Source organism: Ovis canadensis, chromosome 2 (assembly GCF_042477335.2).
Source record: "Ovis canadensis isolate MfBH-ARS-UI-01 breed Bighorn chromosome 2, ARS-UI_OviCan_v2, whole genome shotgun sequence".
Lineage (NCBI taxonomy): Eukaryota > Metazoa > Chordata > Mammalia > Artiodactyla > Bovidae > Ovis > Ovis canadensis.
This window is the reverse complement of record NC_091246.1, coordinates 145571531-145594036: the sequence shown is the minus strand read 5'-3', so window position 1 is coordinate 145594036 and position 22506 is coordinate 145571531. Positions and strand designations below refer to the sequence as shown.

The window sequence follows — 22506 nt, the reverse complement described above, 5'->3', positions numbered from 1 at the left end:
ATTATCTCAATATACACAGAGAAAGCCTTGGACAAAATTCAACATCCATTTATGATAAAAACTCTCCAGAAAGCAGGAATAAAAGGAACATACCTCAACATAATAAAAGCTATATATGACAAACCCATAGCAAACATTATCCTCAATGGTGAAAAACTGAAAGCATTTCTCCTAAAGTCAGGAACAAGACAAGGCTGTCCACTTTCACCGCTACTATTCAACATAGTTCTGGAAGTTTTGACCACAGCAATCAGAGCAGAAAAAGAAATAAAAGGAATCCAAATTGGAAAAGAAGAAGTAAAACTCTCACTGTTTGCAGATGACATGATCCTCTACATAGAAAACCCTAAAGACTTCACCAGAAAACTACTAGAGCTAATTAATGAACATAGTAAAGTTGCAGGATATAAAATCAACACACAGAAATCCCTTGCATTCCTATACACTAATGAGAAAATAGAAAGAGAAATTAAGGAAACAATTCCATTCACCATTGCAACAAAAAGAATAAAATACTTAAGAATATATCTCCCTAAAGAAACAAAAGACCTATATATAGAAAACTATAAAACACTGGTGAAAGAAATCAAAAAGGACACTAATAGATGGAGAAATATACTATGTTCATGGATCGGAAGAATCAATATAGTGAACATGAGTATACTACCCAAAGCAATCCATAGATTCAATGCAATCCCTATCAAGCTACCAATAGTATTTTTCACAGAGCTAGAACAAATAATTTCACAATTTGTATGGAAATACAAAAAACCTTGAATAGCCAAAGCAATCTTGAGAAAGAAGAGTGGAACTGGAGGAATCAACCTGCCTGACTTCAGGCTGTACTACAAAGCCACAGTCATCAAGACAGTATGGTACTGGCACAAAGACAGAAATATAGATCAGTGGAACAAAATAGAAAGCCCAGAGATAAATCCACACACCTATGGACACCTTATCTTTGACAAAGGAGGCAAGAATATAATATAGATTAAAGACAATCTCTTTAACAAGTGGTGCTGGAAAAACTGGTCAACCACTTGTAAAAGAATGAAACTAGAACACTTCCTAACACCATACACAAAAATAAACTCAAAATGGATTAAAGATCTAAACATAAGACCATAAACTATAAAACTGCTAGAGGAGAACAAAGGCAAAACACTCTCCCATATAAATCACAGCAGGATCCTCTATGGCCCACCTCCCAGAATATTGGAAATACAAGCAGAAATAAACAAATGGAACCTAATTAAAATTAAAAGCTTCTGCACAACATAGGAAACTATAAGCAAGGTGAAAAGACATCCTTCAGAAGGGGAGAAAATAATAGCAAATGAAGCAACTGACAAACAACTAACCTCAAAAATATACAAGCAACTTATGCAGCTCAATTCCAGAAAAATAAATGACCCAATCAAAAAATGGGCCAAAGAACTAAATAGACATTTCTCCAAAGGAGACATATAGATGGCTAACACACACATGAAAAGATGCTTAATATCACTCATTATCAGAGAAATGCAAATCAAAACCACAATGAAGTACCATTTCACGCCAGTCAGAATGGCTGTGATCCAAAAGTCTACAAGCAATAAATGCCGGAGACGGTGTGGAGAAAAGGGAACCCTCTTACACTGCTGGTGGGAATGTAAACTAGTACAGCCACTATGGAGAACAGAATGGAGATTCCTTAAAAAACTGGAAATAGAACTGCCTTATGACCCAGCAATCCCACTGCTGGGCATACACACTGAGGAAACCAGAACTGAAATAGACACGTGTATCCCAATGTTCATCGCAGCACTGTTTATAATAGCCAGGACATGGAAGCAACCTAGATGCCCATCAGCAGATGAATAGATAAGAAAGCTGTGGTACATATAAACAATGGAGTATCACTCAGCCATTAAAAAGAATGCATTTGAATCCGTTCAAATGAGGTGGATGAAACTGGAGCCGATTATACAGAGTGAAGTAAGCCAGAAAGAAAAACACCAATACAGTATGCTGCTGCTGCTGCTGCTAAGTCACTTCAGTCGTGTCCGACTCTATGCGACCCCACAGATGGCAGCCCACCAGGCTCCCCCGTCCCTGGGATTCTCCAGGCAAGAACACTGGAGTGGGTTGCCATTTCCTTCTCCAATGCATGAAAGTAAAGTGAAAGTGAAGTCGCTCAGTCGGGCCCAACTCTTAGCGACCCCATGGACTGCAGCCCATCAGGCTCCTCCGTCCATGGGATTTTCCAGGCAAGAGTACTGGAGTGGGGTGCCATCGCCTTCTCCGCCAATACAGTATACCAACGCATATATATGGAATTTAGAAAGATGGTAACGATAACCCTGTATGTGAGACAGCAAAAGAGACACAGATGTATAGAACAGTCTTTTGGACTCCGTAGGAGAGGGAGAGGGGGGATGATTTGGGAGAATGGCATTGAAACATGTATAATATCATATATGAAATGAATCGCCAGTCCAGGTTGGATGCAGGATACAGGATGCTTGGGGCTGGTGCACTGGGATGACCCAGAGGGATGGTACAGGGAAGGAGGTGGGAGGGGGTTCAGGATGGGGAGCACGTGTACACCCATGGTGGTGTTGATGTATGGCAAAACCAATACAATATTGTAAAGTAATTAGCCTTCAATTAAAATAAATAAATTTAAATTTTTTTAAAAAAGAGTTGACAGAAACCATGACACTTTAGGAAAGAGCTAAAATGCTAACATGTAATCATGAAACTCTGCAGAATAGAATAGAGATATTTTATCTGAGGGTGAAGAGGAGACAAAAGGAAGGGGGTCTTGAAGAGATATGGGAGAAAAGTACACACTACAGTCTAGATTTGGGCAGCTGCCAACCCATTTCATAGAGGATATGGAGAAACAGGGGCCATCACCAAAGTCATGGACATATGAGGTAACAATCAAATGCAAAGATCATTGAGTCATTGTTTTTATTATCCTACCAAGGAAAGATACTCTAAGACACCTGAATTTAGAGTTCTATGCTCTGCTGGTAATGGGAAATGTTGTTTCATAGTCTGTTCCATAATTCACTTAAAGAATGACCCCTGTCCTGCCCCCCTTAACAACTCTAGGGTAATGGATAAAACTAGAGGCACAATTAATTGCAACAGTATTAAAGCTGCTAACTCAGTGGCCAACTGAGCTCTCTTTATCTGTTCTAGAAATGTAGGACACTATTTCCATTACCTAAATGCAACACAAAAAGAAACATTAAAATCATTTTTCATCATTTAAAAGCATTTATGTAGAGAATATAAAACATTCCTGAGCAGAAAAATAAAGATAACATTCGATCTGTGTACTTTCAATAAAGAAGAACCTGTGTGACAACCATATTCTCCAAAGACAGAAAAATAAAGCTACTGTTTCCCTGAAATGTGACTCTATAGAGGAATTAATTGTTTGCACTTACTGCAGCTGTGTCTTTCATCCTCATCACTCATGTCTCCACAATCATTATCACCATCACAGACCCACATCATTGGGATGCACCTGTTATTGTCACACTTGAAATAATCACTGGCGCATGTTGACTGAGAAAACTCTGGGGAAAAAAATAAAGCACTCTTGGTGAGAAGAATCATGTGCAGTCAGGAATCCTGAGAGAAACACACTATAACAAAGGCTTCCTAGAACACCATTTAGAATTCTTTAATCATATCCCACATGTTAACGAATCAAGTTGTCATATGCCCAGAATCCCAGAGATCCCTCAAAATTAGCCTAAGGCAAAAGAATATTTAATTTTAACTATTAAAATACAGCACAATGACAACAGTAAGGAGAAAATGTGAACTTCCATGAGCTGGTAAGAATGGAGTATATATCGATACAGCCTTTGAAAGGCTTTAACACAGGAAACCTACTCCCAGAGATCGAGCCTTCCCACATACACAGGATGTTCATTCCAGCATTACATCTTACAAGGAAAAAATAGAAACAAGCTAAATGCTCAGCAGTTGGGAAAGGGATAAAAACACATGAAACATCTACACTTTACAGCACTATTCAGCAGTACAAAGATAAGATGGAGGAGTATTTTCTGTTTTTATTAATTTATTTTTTAATTGAAGGACAATGCTTTACAGAATTTTGTTGTTTTCTATTACAACATATAAAAGAGACAGCCAATGGGAATTTGCTGTATAACTCAGGAAACTCAAACAGAGGCTCTGTAATAACCTAGAGGGGTGGGGTGGGGAGGGAGATGGCAGGGAGGTTCAAGAGGGAGAGGAGTATTTTCTAACTGATAAGATATTGTTAGGATAAAAAAAAAGTGGGAGGGGGACAGCAGAAAGATATATATATATAGTAAATTCCCTATATATAAGGATATATAGATAAAGAATTCACACTTAATAGCAGTTATGTCTGGAGGTGAGGGGATTGTAAGAGGGTGAAAGAATGGGGATTTCATTCTTTTATATACATCTTATTATTTCTTTAAAATAATATCTGTGTATTGGATGTTCACTAAACTTACTGTGATAATTGTTTCATGATGTATGTAAATCATTCTGTTCTACACTTTAAATTTACACAGTTCTATATGTCAATCTCAATAAAACTAGAAGAAAAAAATACCTCTGTATATTATGAAAATCCATTAATATTAGATTGTGTTTTTACTTCTATTTAAATATGTCAGATAGTTGGTACTAATTGATAATGACTTTGGTTCCCATGGAGAAGTTTGGAAACTATTTATTCTTCATATATCTGAACCAATAGTTCGTATATCTAAAATAATCTCTAAGACCTTTCTACTCACCCAACCGTTACTATTTCTTTTACAGCTCCTTAAAACTCTGTGTGCCCTTTGTTTTCTACAAAACTTTTAGTGTTGGGGAAAAAGAAATTGTCAAGGAGCTTCTAATACCACTCTCTATTAGCCACAGAATTTGAGCCCAAGGGAAAACAGGAATAGAAAATAGCCTGAATTCAGCTGCAAAACTAGGCTAATGGTCTTAAGAAAATACCCCTCCAAAAAAAGTGATGGTACTTACTATAGTGATATTTATAATACCAGAAAAAATAAAGCAATCTAAATACTTAAAATAGAGGCAGTTAACTCAATGATCATATAGCCACTCAATGGAATATCACACAGCCATTTAAACAAGAGGATGAAGATGACAACATGGGTTAGAGAAGTCTCTCTTAACCAGACAGTATATACATATTTAAGCTTCAGGCCATATGTTCTTTCTCACAACTACTTGATACTACAACGCAGCTGTATTTTAATGAAACTTTATAAAGACAAGCATGACAGACTTCCCTGGCGGCCCAGTGATCAAGACTTCACCTTCCAATTCAGAGGGTGTGGGTTCAATACCTGGGCAGGGAGCTAAGATCCCACATTCCTCATGGCCAAGAAAAAAGAAAACATAAAACAGAAGCAATACTGTAACAAATTCAATAAAAACTTTTTTTTAATGGTCAATGTCAAAAAAATCTTTAAAAAAAAAAAAAGAAAAGAAAAGACAAGCATGGCCACATACAACAATATTGCCAGACCCCCTAAAAAAAGCAATTATAGAAGACTGTACATTCATATTTTTACAATGATGTTAAAAAAATTATGCATAGATACAGATCTGGATTTGCAAAGGTAAACAGCAGCCTTCAAACACAAGCAACAGACAACTGCCTCCAAGAATATAACTAGGTCCTTGGAACATCTCAGGAGGCTCAGATGGCCTTGGGACCCTAACCCCTCAGCTGGTACACAGAGCAGGAAGAAACGTGTGCCCCTCACCTGCCCCCTCAGCGTGTACATCATGCTCTCAATAACCTTTAGATCCTCCCATAGTCTTATGGGTGAGAACTCACCCAAATTCAGAAATTCCAATTCAGAGTCAATTACAGTTAACTGAGTTCCACAAACCAGGCAGGTAGTAGGTGCATCACCAACTGTTGGTAGGTGCAACGTTTTGTCTGCATCAATCAGCAACTTCCATATCCTGCCCAACAACCCACCCAGTGCCCTACATGACCAGGCTTTTAATGAATATCTGCTGAGGGGTATCAGCAAGGAGTGCAAACATTCCCCAGCCAGAACCATAGTTTGCATTTGAAGTAGTTGGAAGAGGGGTGCCAGGTGCATCACAGTGCTCTTAATGCTGGCTCACTCTCTTACCACAAGTGGGAGGTTCGTCAGAGCCGTCAGAACAGTCTTTTTCATGATCACAATACCAACGTGCAGGAATACAGGGCCCAGAGGTGCAATGGAACTCATCGCTCTTACACGACCTAGTGGCTGCAGTAGGTAAAGAAGATAAAATCCATGAGCAACACACAAGCTTGTTCCTAATAACCTGCCTATATCTCTGAACTGGGTAGGAGTTGCCAAGACAGGAAGACTGAGGCCTGAGTTTTTATAGAAGTTTTCCAGCCAGAGAAAAGAACATGGGAGAGCAATACTTTTCCAGTGTCCTAGAATTTTTTTCCTAAATTCCAGAGATTCAGAAAATGAACTGCACTTATTAGAAATGCCAGAAAGACTATTTTTTGATACATGAAATCAAATTATAGATAAAAGAAAACGTGGTTCTGTGTTTTCTGCCATAACACAAAATAAATTCTACTGAAAAGAAAAAATAACCAAATCACCCTACACACAACCTTTTAAACCATAATAGACCATGTTTCTAGAGAATTATCAAAGTTTTGCTCTTATTCATCCTTGTAACTTATTTGAGTAAATGATTCTGCCTATGTGTAAACTTTTCTCACATAACCTGAGGTTATGGTCTGATGTGTTTTCTAGATTTTCTATTTCCTCTTGTTGCTGTTTTTACAACTGACTCCTATTCTTGGATTGTAACCTGGCCTGGTGACCATTACTAAATTCTTAAAGGATGCATCTATTTACACTAATAGTTTCAAAGTTATCAAACTTAAGAATTTGAGCTATAAATATAAGAAATTATTTGATTGAACCAAACAGCTAAATATGAAATTAAGGTTTCTGAAAGTCAAACATATGAAAAAGACAAAAATTCTTTCAGTTACTAATGGCTATTATAAACATATTGAGAATAAATATGAGGGCTTATTTTGCAAATTCTGCCTGTAGTTCCTGAAGACAAAAGACCTTTAATTATAGGAGGTTATGCATTACAGTTGATCCCTGGAAGAAATATTTGGAGTCAGGCATCCAGCCAGGGAACAGAGAGAAGGCATTTCTTATGCCCCTCCGATTACATCCTAAATAACTGCCTACTGTATCTATTTACAAGGTCAACTTGAGAGGACAAATTGAAATTAGCTGAAACACACAAGGCATGTGTCTTTATGAGCTCAAGACATATGAGTTCAAGCCTGGAACCACAAAAAGAGGTTTATCTTACCACAGAAAACGGGGTTTTCATCACTCATATCTCCACAATCATCGTCTCCATCACACAAGAAAGAACGTGGAATACAAATCGTTGAATTCATACATTTTGTGTATCCAGGATGGCACGTGCGTTCAGCTTGAAAAAGACAACCACATAAACAATCTGGAACATATTCATCACATGTACATCATATATGTCCATGCTAACCGATTTACTGCACAATCAAACCAGCAGAAGGGAAGCTATCAGAGAGGCATAATTCATGACAGTTATGTGATGCCATATAGTCTCTAGTAAAAAGAGCATTTCCTGTTTTCATTATTTAATAGCATCAGCAAGAATTCCCACTCTCCTCACTCCCCATACAATGGAGTAACATGAATGAAGAAGATCTCTATATATTGATAAGGAAAGATAGCATGACCTCCAGGATGCATTAACAGCAGGAAAGCACACTAGGCTATCTTTTGTGTAACTGTGAGTGTCCAGCAAGAAAGAAATGCTTACATTTAAAACAAAAATGCAAAGATAAACTAACGAAAACTGTCACTCCTATAAACAGATTGAGAATAGTATGGAGGGAACAGGGTGGAGAGGGCAAGCATGAAGGACGTCTGTGAGTGTACCTTGTCATACAATTTTTATATGACTATGAATCCACGCACATGATTTTTTATAAATGAACACAATGAAATAAAAATGCATAAAGAAAAGCAATTTCCAACATTTGGAAACAGTAACAAATGACTGCATATTTCTAGCGGGAAATAATCTAAGAACAAGAAGGACATAAAATGTTTAATTACATTTGTATGGTTACTTTGAAAGTATTATAAAATAAAGCAAATAAGTGACTATGTCACCTATTACAAACTAAGATTTTAAGTGTAAGAGATGTGATTATCAAATCTAAAAGGTAAAAACCTGTTTATCTTAAATTAAAATGGAAAATACCAATATCATTTTTTTCCCTTTAGAACTGTATTTCCTAGTTCTGTCCACTAAAAAGGCCTAGAAGCAATAAAGGCCAAATAGGAATAGGTAACCCAACACTGTGGTAATTTTAATTTTTTTTAAAGTCTATTAAATTACAATATTGCTTCTGTTTTATGCGTTGGTCTTTTGGCCATGAGGTATGTGGGATCTTTGTTCCCCAACTAGAGACGGAATCCATACCCTCTGTGTCAGAAGTCTTAACCACTGGACTTCGAGGGAAGTCCCAGTAATTTTTAATACCACACACAAAAGGAGTGAGAGAAATTCCAGATCTGAGACAAGAAATGCACAAGTCTGAAATGCACTATGGAAGATTGAATAGGATCAAGTCAAAATAAAAAAGGACCCAACTTAGCAGGATTTCCACTGCCAAAAATAGGACAATTAAGCACCAAAAGCTATAAATTACTTCATCTCATTAAAACTCAAATATGTAAAAATCCATGAGTTTAATACAATAGTAAAAACAAAACAAAGCCAAAGCTTAATGCTCATCGGTCACCAACTTACTACTCTGAAAACTGAAAAGAGAAAGAAAGAATCAAACGTTTCCTCCGCAGAATTGTATTTCAGAGTAACAAAATAGCTGATAAGGGAAATTTGTTCTTTAGAGAACCTGAGCTAATAAATGTGGATGGAATAGTAAAAATTTTAAATATCTGATTTGTAATCCTTAAAGTAATAATAAATTAATGGAACAACCATCCATGGTTAAAAACCACTGGGTGAAAGATTGATGGGAACTTCCTAAAGGGAAGATTCAAACTGACTTCAAAATTAATATCGTCCTCACTTAAAGTGGAACAATCAAGCATTATGTGCTTCATGATGTGATACAAGAAATAGACAGCTCCACCTATGAAGTGTTCTTGCCCAAAGAACTAAGTCTAATGTAATCAAAGGTCTAGGTCTCAATTCCAGCCTAAATCAATGTGTAGACTTTGAATCCTGATGTGAACAGATGAACTGTTGACATTTTGGGGCTAAGTGATAAAATTTGAATATGGACTTAGTACTAGAGGACATTAAGTAAGTATTGTTGATTTTGTTGAGCATAATGCTAGAATAGTAGCTGTTTTTCAAAATGTATATTACCATGTATAAAACAGATAACTAGTGGGAGCTCAGCCTGGTACTTTGTGAAGATCTAGAGGGATGAGATGAGGTGGGAAGGGAGGGAGGCTCAAGGAAGGGGTATATGTATACTTACGGCTGATTTACCTTGTTGTATGGCAGAAACCAACATAACATTGTAAAGCAGATCATCCTCCAATTAAAATTTTAAAAACATTTTTTAAATTTGAAAACAAATGTCTTTATCATTGACATGTGTTTCTGGAAGTTGCTTTAAAATACTCAGGGAAAAAGTTGGAGGACATGGATGAAACATATTGACCACTTGTTAAAAAAAAGAATAACAAAAAAGCATGGGTGCATGCTCTGGATGTCATCCAGTCATGTCTGGATCTTTGTGACCCCATGGACTGTAGCCCACCAGGCTCCTCTGTCTATAGGATTATCCAGGCAATAATACTGCCACACCCAAATAAATATTGTGTATAACCACATACAAAGACAGAAGAGCAAGTCGATGTACCCGAAATGAAAATGCATTTTTGCTCATACTCTGTGCTACTGTTTTCTCAAGATGCTAAACTGTAAGTTCCGGAAATCTGGGAAAAGCAACTCACTAAAAAGCAATTTACCAAATCATTTCAGTCAACACTGTGCTACACAGCTTTGTGCATAACAAACATTAACCACACACATTAATCAATTAATTTTGTCAGTAATCATTGGTAAAGCTTCACAATAATCAGAAACACAAACCAAAGATAAAATATAGAAGGGGAAAGTAGTCAAAGATTGTATGAATAAATCAAATATTAGGTCGAATTATTTTTAAAAATCACTAGTAGGCATGTAAAATGAAATGTACGTTTTAGACAAATACTGTCAGTTTTTTTATCAGAAAGGCATCGTCTTTACATCTCCCAGGCTCTGAGAGTTCAAGGCTCCAAAGCCCATTAAGAACGTAAGATGAACTTACAGCAATTTTTCTCATCTGAAGCATTGCCATCGTGGCAGTTGTCTATCCCGTCGCAGACTAATTCAGAAAGGATGCACCTTCCGTTACTGCAAGTAAATTCTGTTTTGTTACAAGCCCTGAAACGGCAGCCTGCCTCATCACTGTTGTCGCCACAGTCATTGTAGTGATCACAGCGATCACTGTATGGGACACATCGCCCATTGGCACAGGTGAAGCTTGTCGAAGGGCAGCTGTGAAACGCTAAGAGGAGGGGAACAAAATATTTAAAACAACATTGAAGAAGCTCGCAGATTAAAGCATCATCCCATTTTCTAAAAAGATACAATCAAGTAAAATAAGACACTTTGGGTTGACCTTCCGAGGCAAAAGCTGCCACATGTACTGCATGCAAAGTGAGCTCAAACTTTAAATTAGTTAAATTAACCAAATATGTTGTATACTTTTTTTTTAAGCAAATGGAGGATTTGACACAAATGGCAAAGTCACTCCATTCCTCCACCATCTCAATGTATAAGTTTATCTCAGCTTCATGAAAGCATGCAAACACAATGGTTTCATGGGACTGAAGCTCAGAGAAGTTAAGTAATTTTCCCAGAGCTTCCCAGACATGCATGCAGCATCTCTGCCCCTTCTTAGGTGCACTTCAGAGGTGCTTCCTAATAAAGCATCGAACACTACTTCACAGCGCATGTATCAGCTGTTGCGTGATTTAAGCAAAGTGCAGTCTAGATTCTCAGGGTACATGTTCTTCACTTGTAAAAGGAACAAACACAAGGTACACCATGAACTTCAAAAGTTCCAAGAGTCCAGCTCACCACAGAGAGTTTCCAGCTCATCACTGCTGTCACCGCAGTCATCGATGTCATTACATTGCAGCTGGTCAGGGATGCACTTCCCACTGAGGCAGGTGAACTTGGAACTGTCACACCGGGTACCGTTATCCTGGATGCAGTACTTATTGTTGTTGGCCAGGTACCAGCGGCCCTCATGCGGACACTGGCACTCAGGGCCATTTGGACCTGAAGAAAGGTAAGCCCAGAAAAAAGCAAAATATTTCTGTAGCAAACACTGATATTTTCTCCCCCTGAAGAGCACTGGCAACAGCTTCTATATTACTAAACACACTCTAAAACATGGAAACTCTGCTCTATGTTATGTTTTCATCAATGTGAACAACCACCAATTTCTAATGAATGTGGCTAATTCACCCTAATCTTTAAACCACTATTTCTTATCTTCACTGAAACATTAACAGTGATTCTCAGCAAAATCTGCACAGCAATAGTCTCAAAAGGCACATCCTCTTATGAATTTATTGTTCTCTATAAAACACACTTCTGAAGCACACTCTGTTTATTCAACCATAAATAGTACCTCCTAAGTGAAAGTATTAAATCCTTTAATGAGGAACATTAGTTCATTGATGAAATTTCTATTCAAGACATGATATGCAGCAGCCAAACCTGCATATTTCTTTCTACCTCCATCAAGCTTAATTTAAAAATGTCATTGTAAGAAGGCTCCATATGGAACAGGAAAGAAAAAAAAAACCTTCAGTCTTCTTCTCAACATACAAACCCTGAAATCTATTTTAGAAATTCCTCTGAAAACAAAGAGAATCTTTGTTCGTGCTGGAGCTGAATATTCCCTCAGCCTTCCTTACTAGTGGTCATCATTATTATCACTCTCCATGATTCTATCTTTGTGCCCAGTGCCTTCGGTTCGGTTCAGTTCAGTTCAGTTGCTCAGTCGTGTCTGACTCTTTGCGACCCCACGAATTGCAGCACACCAGGCCTCCCTGTCCATCACCAACTCCCAGAGTTCACCCAAACTCATGTGCATCGAGTCAGTGATGCCATCCAGCCATCTCATCCTCTGTCGTCTCCTTCTCCTCCTACCCCCAATCCCTCCCAGCATCAGGGTCTATTCCAATGAGTCAACTCTTTGCAAGAGGTGGCCAAAGTATTTACCTGGTGCACAAATATGGCTACAGCCCCCATTAAACCGATCACAAGGACTTTGACATTGTTGTTGGCCCTTCACAACAGCACAAATACCCTTAGGCCGAAAGGGAAGGGTCATGGTCACTGCAGTCTGATCTGACCCATCAACTTTGTTAGCTCGATAAATTTTCTGAGTGAGCATGTCAGTCCAGTAAATATACTGGCCATAAAGAGCCAAGCCAAAAGGACTGTTGGCTCTGCTGACAATGACCTCCCGCAGATAGCGCTCTAGATCCATGCGCTCAATCTTCTCCCTAAAATGAAGATGGAAAAAGAAAAAAAATATTAGACTCCAGAAGGATTAAGGTCCTCAACTGGCACCCAATGCCTCAGCGCAATTACACAAGCCTCCAACTTTCCTTTCAAGTGGACCGTATGGCAGCAAGAAATGTTTCTTCTGGTAATGGGAGAACTTCATCTCCTTATTAAACAATGGCCTATATAAATGATATCCAAATATTAATATAATCCACAAGTAATCCTACTAAATGAAACAGGAAAAAGAAAAGAACAGTGGGGAGTATTGTGAAATAATACACCTCTTGCTTGGAAATAATACCTGTCTTGGTGTCTGGCACATAGTAGTCACTCAATAAAATGTGAATTACTTTTCCCTTCCCACCCGCTTAATAAGTTTTTCCATTTGTCATTAACTTTGAGATATCTTCCTAATTTTGACACAAAACATCCCTGCTTTATTTCAAGTGAGAAAATAAAATTCTTAGGTGCTCAGCATCATGAGACCAAAATCATAAGAAAATAAGCAAGGAAAGTTTAAGATTCCCAACATGCAGATAACAGCCATAATAAACAAAATCATCTCATATCTTCAATCATTAGGATGATGGGAATATGTGTAATTTCAGAAGTGATTGGAGAGTTACATGCAAAAATTAGAGCTGACAGAAGTTTATAAAGAAAATATTGTGAAATGGACTGAGAAGAAGCTGGCACAAGAAATAATTTGTTTTTTGAGAAGATGATCAAAAGACAAAGACTGAAGGAAAATGCTTTCACAAGACACTGAATGTTAAAACCCAGAGAAAAGTTACTATCAGTGTACATTTAAAGTCATTCATTTTCTGAGGTAGTTACATGATTATAAACTGAATGATTATATTTATAACCATAGTTGAAATTAACCTGTCCAGTAATGCATCTTTAGGTGTCTTTCAGTTCATAATTACTCAGTCTCATGATAGAGGTCAATCTCCACAGGTATATTCACCAGCATTTCACCATATTATGCATATCCCTCTTCTTTCGAACAGGGAGGAAGAAATCTCATCAATACCCACAAGAATAACCAAAGACACGTACAGATTAGCATCTGCCCAGTAGAGAAGGTTTTGTTCATAGTCCATAGTGAGCCCGTTGGGCCAGACCAGGCCCCTGTCCACCAAGCTTCTTCGGGAGTATCCACCCATTGTGGCAGTCTCGATTTTGGCATTGGTACCCCAGTCGGTCCAATACATGTACCTAGTGATCCAAAAGGAGTCGTAATTCACCACAAGGAACTCACACTTCTTTTTACTTAAGAAAGACAGCAGCATTCTTTAACTGCAAATATAACAGTTATATTTGACACCAATAGAGCAAATGGAAGCTTACTCCATTCCCACCCATACAACTTGTCCAACAGGGATTTACTGAGTCAGGGCATTAATTCCCTAGTATGTGGCCAAACTTCCTAGGAGCACCAACCAGAGTTCCTTCCCAAGTAAGGTCACTCATGCTCTTTCACCCCTTAATCTGTCCTACAGTATTACAAGTCCACGAAACACTGGCTCTCTATTAACATAAGATAATTTCAGACCCCACTCCCTCCAGAAATAAGCAACCATGACATACCCTTGGCAAGGATCTAACACAATTCCTCTTGGCTTTGGAACTTGGGCTATCACAGCATGTCTAGACCCATCCGTGGCAATGGACTTAATCATCTGATTGGTGTAGTCACTGTAATAAATTCTTTTATTGACCCAGTCAAAGGCAATGCCCTCAGGACTCCCTATGCCTGGACATAGAACCAACAAACACACAAAAAGAAGTCAGAATCTCAACAAGCATTTTAGAATCCCTGGGTCATCCATGCGTGTTGATCCCATTGCATCTCCTTCCAAGATAAGCTACACTTAGAGTGCACTTACCTGAAACAACAACAGTGGGAGGGCTGCTCCTTGAATTCAGGTTGATATAGGAAATCTGGCCTTTTCCAGATGGCAAAAGTTGTGTGAAGTAGATTCTGTTATCTATGCTGTCATAGTCTAGGGCCACAGCCATTTTTTCCACACTTATTGCTGGAAAAGGTTGGCTATAGTCTTTGGGGTCAAAACGTAAGCTCCTCAAGGAATCATCCAAGGCAAAGATGAGGAAATTTTCTGATGAAATGGCACAGCTCTTGCCATCAGCTTGCAGGGTCCCAAAGGCACAGTCACATTTAGGGGTTTGTGATTTAGGCAGAGCAAAGCAGAAATGGGTGCATCCTCCATTATTTCCCAAGCAAGGGTTGTTGTTGACCTCTGCTGGTGACCGAGGCTGGACACTCTGGTCAAAGATGGTCACATCTCTTAGCCAATCAATATTGTCCCTTATCACTGTTGGTCGATCTGCTCTATTTGGTTCCTTGCTGGCTTGGAGGATTTTCTTTAAATTCCTGTCTACCCATATGATAGAATTTCCAAATACAGTGATGGCATAAGGAGCTGGGTAATGACTGCCGAAACGAATCACTTCAGATTCCCCTCCCTCAATGCTGATCCTTGCAATTAAATCCACAGCGTCATCAACCCAATAAATGTAGTTACTGCTATGATCCAATGCCAAGCCCCGTGGTGTGGCAGTGATGTCTGATACAAGCACAGTTCGATTGGTACAGTCAAGAAAAGACCGTTCAATCTTTGGGTTCTGCCCATAGTCAGACCAGAAGAGATATCGATTCTTGGGGTCCACAACAATGTCTCTGGGCATATCCACTATGGTTTTAAGGAGAATGTGGCGGTGGGTGGTATTGATCCTTAGAACTTCTATCAGTGTTTCAGATCTAAAAGCATTGGTGAAATAAAGATTTCCTGCAGGAAAATGAAAGAGCACGCGGATTAATGGCAAACCAAGAAAACAGAAGAAGATAGCTCTTGTAAGATAGAGGTTTGAGCCAGTAAATGTTGTCTTTCCCAGGAGGATAAATATCTCAGTTTAGGCTTAGAAAAATAAATATTTCTTCTTAGGGACTAAATAGGTTGTTTCTAACTAGTGTATGTTAACATAGTCTATGTTTTCATCCCGTGGACCTTCTAAAGTCACCAGAATTTGGGCATTACAGAACAAAGTAAATGCTAGAGCAAAAAGTATGGTGGGAAGATAGTTTACAATACATAAATGAATGGGCATGGCTGTGTTCCAACAGAACCACATAGCACAGGCTACATTTGGCCCATAGACTGTTGACAGTTGTTTTTCAATGTATCATTAAAAACTGGATGGTAATTCAAAATTAAGTATATAAATCAGTATAGAAAAGTTAATATAATATTGGGTCAGGCATTTCAATTAACTACAACAAAGTACCTAATAATCAAAGGTATCATAAATAACACAAGGAAGCAACTAAGAATTCAGCAACTAAAATTGCTCACCTTTAAAATAAATGATTGAAAAAAGAAAAAAATAAAATAAATGCCATTTTATGGTTTATATTATATTTTGACATTCCTTTCTCTTTGAAAATTTAGACATTTCTAATTTAGAAAATAGATGTTCCTTTAAGGGTGAAATAAGTCCACATAATTAAATATTTCTTTCCATTTTGCCAACAACTCAGTAAATAATCTATAATGAGATCATCTATAATGAATCTGTCAACTGAAACACTATCGTTAACAGGCACAAGGCTGTTACATTTATTCTAAAAACTCAATTCAACTTATCTTAAATAATCTCAATAAACATCTAGGAAAATAGATCTGCCACATGTATGTTAAACTTTATAGTATAAATAAGATGACAGAAATGCAAACACAAAAAGCTTTTCAATAAAATCACTATACAGCTTACCCACCTGCTACCCAATCCACTGCAATACCCCGGATTCCGTTTACTCCTATCCCATCTGTAACGATGTTTGTAAAATTAGACCCATCGGGTTTGATTCTACGGATTGCATTATTAGATGTCACAGAGATGTTAAAATCACACCAATAAATAAAGCCAGAGGATACGTCCACATCCACATGCAGTGCGTTTCGTCCTGGAACATTAAAGAAAGATCATTAAACTATGCTCTAGCTTGAACTAGAACTTTTAAAAATGTTTGCCCTTCCTCTCTAACCCTCATTCCAAATCCCCTTTGCTCAAACCACACCCTGATTATGAAATAAAACTATTTATTTCCCTGATGCAATGAGCACAACTACCCCCAGATCTTAGTTTCTTCTTCCCACTATAAAGAGTACTCCCATATCTGGGAGAAACAGTTAAGCATAGGTTTGGGAAGGGAAGGTATAAGGTAAGCCTGGAACATATTTATTAGGCCAGGAAGCAAGGAAGCATTCAAACACTAATGGAATCATGTCAAGAGAATACAGACAGCAATATGAGAGGCTCTTCCCAGACAAAATGGATCAATTGGCACATCAAAAGAACAATTATGCGAAATGATTTTACACTGAATTAAAGAAATAAAAACTTGAGTGTATGTGATAATAAAAAGGAGAGAAGAATGAACGTAGAAGGAATGATAAAACAAGAAAAAGAACCATTTTGCAATTCCCAATTAAATCGTCTTTTCAGACAAAGATAAAAACCAATGAATAAAAGATGCTTGGGGGAAAAGATATTCATAGGGTACCAAAGTATAAACCCAAAAATTTCATATAAATCGTAGAGGGGCAAAAAGGCAGAGATTTCATGGTGATCACCATTACGAGGTGATCAAACTTAATCAGTCGTAGCAAAATGTTAACAATGGTTGAATCTAGCAAGTATAACGGTGTTCACTACACTTTTCAACTTTTCTGCATTTGATATTTTTCAAAATGCAGAGCTGGATGAAAAACTTGCTGACTGCATAATATATTTACAAGATGGTAACTTAGATGACTTTTTAGACATAGGAAAGCAGAGATCAGTCATGAGCACATGTGAATACGGTTATCAAGCAGAATAAACATGCTTCCTTACGCACTGAATCCAAATGTGGAGAAATGCTATATGGCACCAAGGATTTCAACATGGCATCACATGGGGTCAAATGTTACTTGTATTGGAGGAACGTACCTGGGCCTGCCACTGGCACCATGGCTTCTGAATGGTCTGACAATTGCAAGCTAAAGCCCCTGATTGTCCTCAGCGTGGAAACAACAATGAAAGAATTATATGGAGAGCAGGTCCGCTGATCAGGATTCAGTTTAAATCCGGTGGCGCAGGCACAGGAGAACAGTCTTCCTGGTACAGGCAGACAAATTTGCTGACAGACATTCATGTTGTTGCTGCAGCCATTTGAGGATTCGGAGCCTAAATGAAATCACAATTAGTTTGTAACTTTTCACCCCATCTATTTGCCACTCAGTGTCAAATTCTGGGGTCATTATAAAAGTCAATAACAAAATATGGAATCTGAGTTAACCTAAGAACAATATTGGAGAGCCTAGTGCTTCTAGAACTAACACACAGAGGTTTAAAATAGGACCACAACCATGTAACAGTTTATGTTATATCATAGTAGAGAATGGAGCACCAATTGTTTTTCTCCCACCAATCATTCAAGAGTTAGAAGAATAATTTATGTGCTACAATTTAAAATTCTATCAATTTTAATTATACGATCAAACGTGATGGATATTTGATTTAATGTATATTAAATAAGAATACTTGAAGTTTTTTGAATATGCAATAAAATATCAAGTGACAAACCTAGGTTATAGGACAACAAACAAATTACTTGGTAATCTTAGGCCAGATATTTCAAAATAAAAAAATCATCTCTAGGTCATAATACTAATTAAAAGGAGAAAATCAAAAGTTACATTATCTCAAAAAAGCACACCTAAGAGTACTCCTTTTAAGATTAAAAAAATTCTATCGTGTTATTCACTTTTCCAGTAGGTATCCAACCTCCAGTGCTCCCGTAACTATTCTAGTTACTGGGTAGAGAGCAAGAAACAAGACAGACAAAATACCTGTCCCTATAAAGGTTACATACTAATGAAGAACTCAGACAATAAACACATACATAATTACGTCAGGGAGGGCAATAAACAAAAGCAAAGTAAAAAGGGATGGGGAATGAATGGGAGAAAGTTTACTCTGAAGTGAATCAGGCCTTTCAGATGCCAGATTAGTCTTTGACACTTAGCCATGCTTAATATTAAATATTAATATTTTAAAAATATTTTAAATCTCTTAATATTTTAAAAATATTTTAAAAATATTAAGCATGGCTTAATACTAATAACTTTAATATTGGCTTTATTAATAGCTTTAATATTAATAGTTTTAAAGCATGGCTTTAATATTAAAATTAATATTATTTTATCTGTTAAAATTAATAGATAATTTCTATTTCTGTATGCACACAGGTTTCTGTGTGTGGTGGGGCTGTACGCAGACATGTAAGTGCATAGATATATTCATTGAACACACGTGAATGTATGCTTCAGTGACAAATACTCACCACGGCTTTGGTAAATTTTAAGGCCCCTGAGATCTGGGAGATTATTTCTCAAGACTATTTTGTTGGCCCCCGTAGCTTTGTCAACTCTTTCAATGACCTCATATTCTTCATCGGAGTAATAAAGGAAGGGGCCATGGACAGCAAGTCCCCAGGGGTATGAAAGATGGTTTACCAGGATCATTCGATTTGTTCCGTCCACATTTCCTCTTTCAATCTGAAAGGTTAGAATTTTTGCTATTGACTGATTCATGGTGAAATGAGGCAAATGTTTAAAACTAATATTCACTTAATAGTGTTTCACACGTAGATAGCATTCCATCCTTTCCAGGGGTGTTTCCCTGGAAAGGGAAGCCAAGTAAGCCAGTCAACCTTCTCAGATGGCATAGTGAAAAATAGGGAACTAATCCCTGCATGTGAAATTCTGGTCAAGGATACTGTATGCTAACTGGCCCTGAGTTTAACATCTTCACCAACCATTTCTGCAATGGAGATAGGAAACGTACTCAACACACACAGAAGACAGCAAGACAGCGCTATTAAATCAGCATAGTAATAAGTCAGCCTCAAAATGACTGTGGTGAACTAGAGAAGAACTCAAGAATGAAGTTCCTAACAGGAAGTGATAAGCAGTCTGCTCTGGAAGAAAAAAAAATTATAGACATAGCTGGTTTGATCTTCCTCTGTGTCAGGATCTGAACTGCTGGCGAGAGAGACAAATGGGTGTCACTCCCTGCCTCTCTTGACATGGGAATCCAGCAGTTACAAGAGCAGGCTATGTCCTGGAAACCAACAAAAATTCCAGAAGGGTGCAGCACAAGGGAGATAATCTCTGAGGAGTGCTGCTGAGGGAGTAACTGGGACCAGATGAGCTGACCACTCTTGGCTCAGGAATCTGGAGCTACTTATCTGGGCCAGGGCTCAGGGTTCCTTGTAGTTTTATGAAGACCACATGCCTCCATCATGAAAGCAGTTTCATTACCAAGATAGCAAGAGAGAAGTGGTTCAGAATGGTGCAGGTGGCAGAAAAGGCTGGACTTGAGTGAGAGAAGACGCTCAGAGACAAACTGCCGGGATTTTTGTGATGATTAAATAGAGTGAAGGAGGAATATGAGGGTTCTAGCCTAGGAGAAAGGATGGAAGTCACACCACCAATCGGCTCACAGATTGCGGAGAGCAGAGCAGATGTGGAAACAGGAAGTGGGAGCTGCTGGGTAGTCTGGTCTGGGACATCCTAACTTGTATGCAGAAATTACAGCATGCGGCAAGTACTTCTGTAAAGGGCTTTCACACACATCACTACATTTCTTCATTATAATCACATATTAAGAGTGAGATGAGTCCTCGTCAAGCTATCATGAACTGAAAATCAAATCTACTGGACCACTTTTTGAAAAGCGTCTATGTCATAAACAGACCTGAAATCACTCCTGTTCTCTAAAGCAAGGAAGCACCTAGCACACATTCAACAACCAAAACAACACTGTAGCTGATCAATAATTATTACTGAGTACCTTCTTTGTGCCTAGTTCCAGATCGGCTACATAAGCACAATAGTAAAGATCAAGTGTTATTTCTGTGAATGAATGAAATTATATACTTCCTATTTTTTATTGCAGATTATAATGAACTTCATCTTGAAGTTTAAAATGACCAAGAAAGGGAGACCTCACACATTACACCTACCAGAAAATAACAGGCATCTGTGAACAGATGCCTATTGAGCTCAGAAGCTTTCTGTTTAAAAAGAAAAGGCTCTTAGAAGACAAATGTGGAATGAGAAATGGAATTTATCTTGAAGAAAAAGAAAGAAAAAGGGAAAAAATAATATTCTGTAAAGAACTGGACTTCAAGGAAAGAAGTTATGGAGAGAAAGGGCAATAAGTCCTCTGGTGCATGTGCGTGCATGCTAAGTCGCTTCAGTCGTGATGTTATGGACTGTAGCCCGCCAGGCTCCTCTGTCCAAGGGTTTCTCTAGGCAAGAATACTGGAGTGGGTCGCCATGCCCTCTCCAGATCTTCCCAACCCAGAGATCGAACCCACATCTCTTCCACGTCTCCTGCACTGGTAGGTGGGTTCTTTACAACTAGTGCCACCTGGGAAGCCCCCCAAAGTGGCCGAGATTGTTTGAGAACGACTGCCAGACAACTCAGAACAATGGATGTCAACTACCCAAGTGCCGCAACGAAGACCAACAGACTAGAATGGGGCACATACCACTCCCGTGCTGCTGACTGCCCAGTAGAGTTTCTGCTCCTCAATATCAAGGGTGATGAATGCCACATTTTCAAGGCTCCCAGTAAAGAGAGTTCTTGGAGATTTGCCATCCATGTTGGCACTGGCAATCTTAGGGGGAAGGCCATTGTTGGTTCCTCGGTCTGACCAGTACAGTTTCCTACAACCATGAAAAATAAAGGTATTTAGTGAAACATTTTCACTATATATTTAAATGAAAAACCAACCTTTCTTGTCCTCAGGAGGCACACCATTCAATGGAGGAAGTCTGAAATGTCAATATCCTGTTACATACAGCATGGAGGAGTCCATAACTAGTGTTCTCTAATGTCTGTATACTTCCCAGTTATTACTGGGAGAGAGGCCACTTAAAATGAAATCTGACACAGGACACCATTTTCCACTGATGGACAATCCTTTAGCTTGGTCACACAAGAAGTTCATGGACTAAAAAGCCTGTATCAACCATCAGTTCCAGACTCACATACTGCTAAGCACACCAGAAAAGAAAGAGCTAATGCAAAAGTATTCAGGTACCTCCCTGATCACCTCTCAGCCTTCTTTATTTCTTTCCCAAATCTATTACCACAAGATAAGCTACTTAATTTTCCAATTTTCATGATGGAAAATGCATTGTATACACATGAATCCTAATCAGCACACAGAATTACCAATTTCATTAAACTATGTGAAGGTTGCTTTCCATTTCCATTGAGGACATAACTTCTAGACATGAGTTTTCTAGAAGTTTTCATTCCTTTCAAACTCACCTCCTGCTTCACCAGACAGCCCTCTCAAACTCTTCTATGATTCCTCAAACCCCTAATTCCAATCATCTTTATTGGCATCTTTCTTTCATCATCAATCCAATATACCCTTCCCATGAACCTACTCTTCAATTCTAAACTTCTTTACCTCTAAGTTTTCAAACTCTGAAATTCAACCAAACTCTTCCATCTCTTCCTTTCTCCTATTTTACTTCTTCCATTGAACCTATCCTCTGCCCTTAAAATTTGTCTGAGCTCTCAAACCTTCAATCCCTCTATGCCTGGACCTCATACCATTTTAACTGTTTTAACAGTACTCTTATTTATTCTCATGATCTCCTTTACTTGCTAACTGCTCACCGTAAGTACCTGTCATTATTCTCTTTCTCCTCTCCCATTCCAGGTTGCCAA

At 38.2% G+C, this 22506-nt stretch overlaps 1 protein-coding gene across 1 annotated transcript in view; it reads right to left on the bottom strand.

Moving 5' to 3' along the window:
* The window catches only part of LRP2 (LDL receptor related protein 2), a 182435-nt gene that overhangs the window by 52474 nt on the left and 107455 nt on the right, over positions 1-22506 (bottom strand). Inside the window, exons 35-47 of the mRNA XM_069577240.1 lie at positions 21311-21488; positions 19097-19310; positions 17701-17937; positions 16484-16672; positions 14577-15497; positions 14278-14443; positions 13747-13905; positions 12394-12680; positions 11239-11442; positions 10424-10663; positions 7387-7512; positions 6174-6293; positions 3444-3575 (exon numbers count right to left, since the gene is read on the bottom strand). Coding sequence (XP_069433341.1) covers positions 3444-3575; positions 6174-6293; positions 7387-7512; positions 10424-10663; positions 11239-11442; positions 12394-12680; positions 13747-13905; positions 14278-14443; positions 14577-15497; positions 16484-16672; positions 17701-17937; positions 19097-19310; positions 21311-21488 — 3173 coding nt within the window. The remainder of the gene's footprint in view (positions 1-3443; positions 3576-6173; positions 6294-7386; positions 7513-10423; positions 10664-11238; positions 11443-12393; positions 12681-13746; positions 13906-14277; positions 14444-14576; positions 15498-16483; positions 16673-17700; positions 17938-19096; positions 19311-21310; positions 21489-22506) is intronic.